Source organism: Penaeus japonicus, unplaced genomic scaffold, assembly GCF_977035675.1.
Source record: "Penaeus japonicus unplaced genomic scaffold, GWHDUDI00000001_assembly GWHDUDI00000029, whole genome shotgun sequence".
NCBI classification, from domain to species: Eukaryota; Metazoa; Arthropoda; class Malacostraca; order Decapoda; family Penaeidae; genus Penaeus; species Penaeus japonicus.
The window spans coordinates 22,221,652-22,226,651 of NW_028234431.1; the positions used below are offsets into that span (position 1 = coordinate 22,221,652).

General features: G+C 54.2%; 1 protein-coding gene across 13 annotated transcripts in view; it reads left to right on the top strand.

The window, feature by feature from the left end:
• Nucleotides 1-5,000, top strand: part of LOC122263163 (uncharacterized) — a 278,554-nt gene that overhangs the window by 229,941 nt on the left and 43,613 nt on the right. For 5 of the 13 annotated variants that reach the window (XM_086554093.1, XM_086554095.1, XM_086554094.1 and 2 more), the window contains exon 2: nt 2,774-5,000. This exon is cut by the window's right edge and continues 1,311 nt beyond it. The exons of the other annotated variants lie outside the window; for them this stretch is intronic. In XM_086554093.1, coding sequence (XP_086410219.1) covers nt 2,961-5,000 — 2,040 coding nt within the window. In that variant the 5' untranslated portion in view covers nt 2,774-2,960. The remainder of the gene's footprint in view (nt 1-2,773) is intronic. 13 annotated transcript variants of the gene reach the window in all.

A 5,000-nucleotide genomic window follows, 5' to 3' on the forward strand; every position in this document is an offset into this window, starting at 1 on the left:
CTTCTCTCCGCCCCCGCATTCAGCGCTGAGGTTTAGCGTATTTCTTCGCCGGTGTTGTACCTTATTCTGATTTCACTAGTTCTCAGTCTTCCTTCGTTGCATGTTTATTCTTTGTCGATTGGATTCAGAGGATAGACAAGGTTCGTGGATGTTTTAAAGGCAGCGGGAGGGCTAAAACGTGCACGGACTCCTCTCTTGCGTCAGGGGAGACTTACGCATTACCAGAATAAACGTTGCAAATCATCCCGTGCGGTGTGCAATGAGATCTGCAATTTATCGAGCTCTATTAATACGCGGAAGGTCCGTCGTTAATTTCCCTTTCGCTATATTTAGGAAAACGGAATTAGGAGCTGAAGTGGATGTTGGATGTGACGACCAGAGAAGGGGAGAGAGAAACCGGGAGTAGCGGGGGACCTTGAGCGGGATGAATTAAAAAGGACTTTGAGGATAAAAGAAGGAAATGTACTTGAACGCAAGGAATGGCAGAAAATGGTGGATATGAGACCTGAAACACAGGAACGGACTGCGTATAGGGTAACGGACCAGGGGAAAAGGGGACGGGGAGGGACGGGGGGACGAGGGGACGCGATGGGGAACAGACCCGGAGGAAACATGGACAGCGAGGGACTGAGGGACCCGAGAGAGGGGAGAGGAGCTGAGTAATGGCGAGGGGAGAGGCGATAGGGCGAGAGCAACTGGGAAATGAGATTGGAAAGTGAGGGGACTTTGAGAAATAGGTTTGGGAAGGGTTAACTGTCTATGTGTGTATGCAGAAGGGTTAATACGCGTTGTCTTTACGTTACTGTGGCGGTCGTGGTGGCAATAGGTGTGCAATGGTCGATTCCCTCCTTGAGCGATGAGCGGGTCTTTGTTGGGATACGGAGGGGTATGAAGTGTCCCGTGCAAGACCCTTCTATACGCTATTCGCTTTTGCAATGTTGACCAGTGTTAGGCGCAGATCCTCTTTTTGTATTCAGATTTACTTGCTGTTTGGGTTGTTCGCTTGGTACAAATGGAATTTCTTTGTTTTAGTATCTATTTTATCATTATTATTATTATTTACGTATTTATCTATTTGTTTTAAGAAGCGACGCGAAGGGTGAATATCAAGACACTTGTGCTAGCTTGTGTTTTGCATTCTACAACTTTGTCTTTTTCTTTCTTTTCCTTTTTTTCTCTTAATCATTTTTTAAACTCTGTCAAAAGGACAATTACAAGGCAATAGAGTATACGAGGGGAAAATAAAATAGGACCGCCAAAGAAGAGAGCCGTGAAGGAAGCGAAAGAGGTGCGAAGAAAAGAAAGCAAAACATGTATGACATAAGGGGATTATAAACAAATTCAGAATGTTGAGAGCCGGAAGGCGGATGAGGGAAGGGGCGAACGTGAGCCACATGAGCCAGGCCGTTTGTGCTTGCCATCATGCGCCCAAAGAGCCAAAACTGCAAGACAGGACGAACCACAGAGCAGCACAAAGAAGGGTCTTACCCACAGGCCTGCATAGTTTGGGTAACGCTAAACATGGCTTCAGAGCAAGGCAGGCTCGACACACTCAGGACTCTAACGTGGGATGGGGGAGGGGATAGGGAGGAGGGGGTAGGATTCGAGAAATGTGAGTAGAGGAGGAGGAGGGAGAGAGGGAGAGAGGGAACGGGGAAGAGAAGATGATTAAAAACCCGAGAAAGGAAAGAACGAGAAGGTGGGCTGCCTGCATCTGATGTTCAGATGATCTACCTGTATCGTCTTTTTTTATATAAAAAGTTGGCAGCGATGAATAGAATATAATGCGTGTGGTTCGGGGCGGGATGTCGTGCGGGCAGCGTGTGGTAGCGGAGACACCCGATACCCGAGCCCTCTTCTTTGAATCCGTGAGTGATTGTCCCCGTCTCCGTCCGAGGCAGTAAGGGCCGAGCGGCGTTGGCGCTGGCGGCCGTCGCTGACAGGCGGTCGTGAGCGATTATTGATGTTGTGTTTTCTGAAGGCGAGTCCGGGTGTCACGCGATCCACACGGGTTTAGTGCCAGCAAGAGAAGGGGAGGGGGGGGGGGGATCTTATCTACGTCTCTGTCTTTTGATCTTGTGACTTGTCTGCTGGTCTGCGGGGTTTGACGAATGCTCTTTCCTCGTCATGTTTGCACATTCATTTCTGGTACATTTATGATCCCGTTTTTGCGGGGACATCGTGTTTGGAGAGATGGTCGGGGCCAGTGCGGTGCCTTTGCTGCGGAGCCTTCAGAAGCTGTCTATCTATCTATCTATCTGTATATCTATCTATATAGCTTTTTATACATACATAATACACAATACCTACGTACGTACATACATACATAAGAATAAATATATCTTTTCCCTTCTCCTCCCCCTCCCGTCCCCCTCCGCCTCCCTTCTCTAGATTCTGTCATGTTTATATGCTATTATTTCTGCTGTTTTTATTGTTGATGATTTATCTCTTGCCATTGTTTCACTGGCCATTGCTTCTGCAACGTCCCGTTACATAATAAAACAAGCGCAGCATATTTGTCAAAACGATGTTGAAGTTTGATAAGACAGCTACATGTGTTGTTGTTTTTTTGCAAGCTTTGGGGATGGGGGATGTGGATGTGGACGTGGGTATGGATGTGGATGTATATGTGGAGATGGAGGTGGGGATGGATTTGAAAAAGGATGTAGGCGGTGGGTCTTTGTACCGTACACATTTACGCAAGTGTGTCATCTGAAGTTAAATATCTTGTGGAAGTCTTGATGAAAGTCTAAGATTATTTTTCTTTGTACAGATGAACAATATTTTTATAGTGTTTTGTAAGAATTTGTTTTAATTGTCACGCGATGTACCTGAAAAGAGATTGTTAAGTTTTTGTAAAGTATGAACATAGATATAATGTGAATGTGCTATTGTGATGTTACCTGAGCCGTGGAGAGCGAGCGTTTGAGCTTTGAGCACCGCTGAGCCCCGCCCCCGCCATGTTGAGCGTGCAGGCCATGATCCATCGCCAGGAGGCCGCCACGCCCCTGCGCAAGCTGGACAAGGCATCCAACCGGCCCGACTCCAACGGCAGCGCCAAGGGCAGGAACAAGCGCAAGTCTAGCAAGAAGAAGCGCGACGCGGCGGCCGGCGGCGACGACGCCATCGGAGACATTTTCGGCGAGGTGCGGCCGCCGCCGGGCAAGGGCGAGGCGGAGGGGCGGGCCGTGGTGGCGCGCGAGTGGCTGCTGCTACGGAACACGGAGGCGGAACCGCAGGTGAGGCTCCCCGCCGCGCTCGCGGGGGACGCCGACGCTGGTCGTCGCAGGCCGGACCCCAACCTCAGCCACGTCCCCGTCAGAAAGAAGGATTCTCGGGCGGCGAAGAGCAAGAAGGACGCTAACGGGAACGTAAGGATACTCAAGGATTCCAAAAGCTGCGGTGAAGACGCGGCAGCCACGGCGCTTGGGGACGCAGCCGTGAGAGCCAGCGGTGGCGTCGGCGGAGAGGCCCGTGAAGACGCGACCAGAGCGACGCAGGGGAGAGAGACGTCGCTGTCGGCGGAGGGCGCAGGGCGGCTCCATTCACAGCAAGAGCCCGTGGAAGGACCGCCTGTGAAAGAGGTCGTAATCATCGACAGGCGGCAGCCGCCGGACGGCGCGAGGAAGAGTCGCCACGGGGCGACGGACCCGCTGGCCGACAAGAAGGAGCGGCGGGGCGGCGTCGGCAAGAACTCGAGCGTGAAGCGTCACAGTTCGGGTCGGAGCACGGGGTCGGAGGGCAGCACGCTGCGGAGGCTGCGGGGACGGACTACGCAGCGCAGCAGCGCCGCCACGCAGACACCTCCGGGATCGCACACGGAGCTCCACAAGTGCGCGCCGACGCCAGACAACCGTCGGGGTTCCTACAGGAGCCACGACGGGTCGGGGGCGCACGGCGCAGATCACAAGTTGCATGAGGAACCCCCACGGCGAGACATCTCGGTGGGCATTCCCGGGGCGTCACTTCTGCTCAAGCTGGTCATGCCGCGAGACAAGCGCTTGAGCAGGCACTCCGGGGGCTCCCCCTCCAGGGACATGCCGCCCTCCGCCTCTCCCGCCACGGCTCGGACGCCCGCCTCGCCTCCCTTGCCGTGGTTCTGGCCGCCTCTTCGCCACGTGGAGGCCGCTAACCCCGCGCATCCGTTGCCTCCGCTGACGCAGTCGAGCAGGCGTGGCGTGGCCCTCGGAGGGGGCGAGGCGGAGGCGGTGGGCGGCTGGTCGCCCGTAATGGAACGCGTCGTGCCCTTCCCTCCCAGGGCGGCGCCGCCGGTGCCGCGGCAAATTCAGGGCGATCAGCTGAGTGTGTCCAGCATGAACAGCAGCCTCGCCGGCCACACGTATGAGCAGGTCAACTTCATCATAGAGCCTCCCATCTCAGAGGGAAGGGAAAACGAGTACGAGCTCGATAACTTGGGCACGCATGGGGAAACCTTTCCTTCTAGCATCCAAGAAACAAATTCTTTTAGGGAGAAAACGCCTGAATTTCTGCGGCCGATAGCTCCCTCGTGGCAGGACTCGGGCCAAGGATCAAGAAGGCGCCCCAGCACAGGTCAGTGCTGGCAGGACCCGTCGGACACGGCAGTGAGACAACCCGCAGATATCCCAGGTCATGACTCGGTCCAGGCATCTGGGAGGCGACGGCCCTCGAGCAAAAGGAAGCGGAAGAAATCACGGTCCGCGGCAACCACGACAGACGATTCTTTAGTCAGCAACAGTGATTTTCAGCAGGATCTCCATCTCATGAAGGAGGGTAGCGTAGAGCGCTTGGGAAGGCGCGGATCCTGGGAAGAGGTCAGGAGGGTTCCACCGGTCTTGACCCACAACCGCAGAAGCAGCTCCTCCACCATACCTGAAGAGTGCCGTCCTTCTGTTACAGTTGCGAGTGACAAGAGCAGTGTTGTGCGAGGCACCCACACTCTCACCATAGACAAACCTCTAACGGTGGTGGTCAGTGAGGATAATTTGCAAATGACGAGCTCGGTCTCTGTTAGCTTGCCC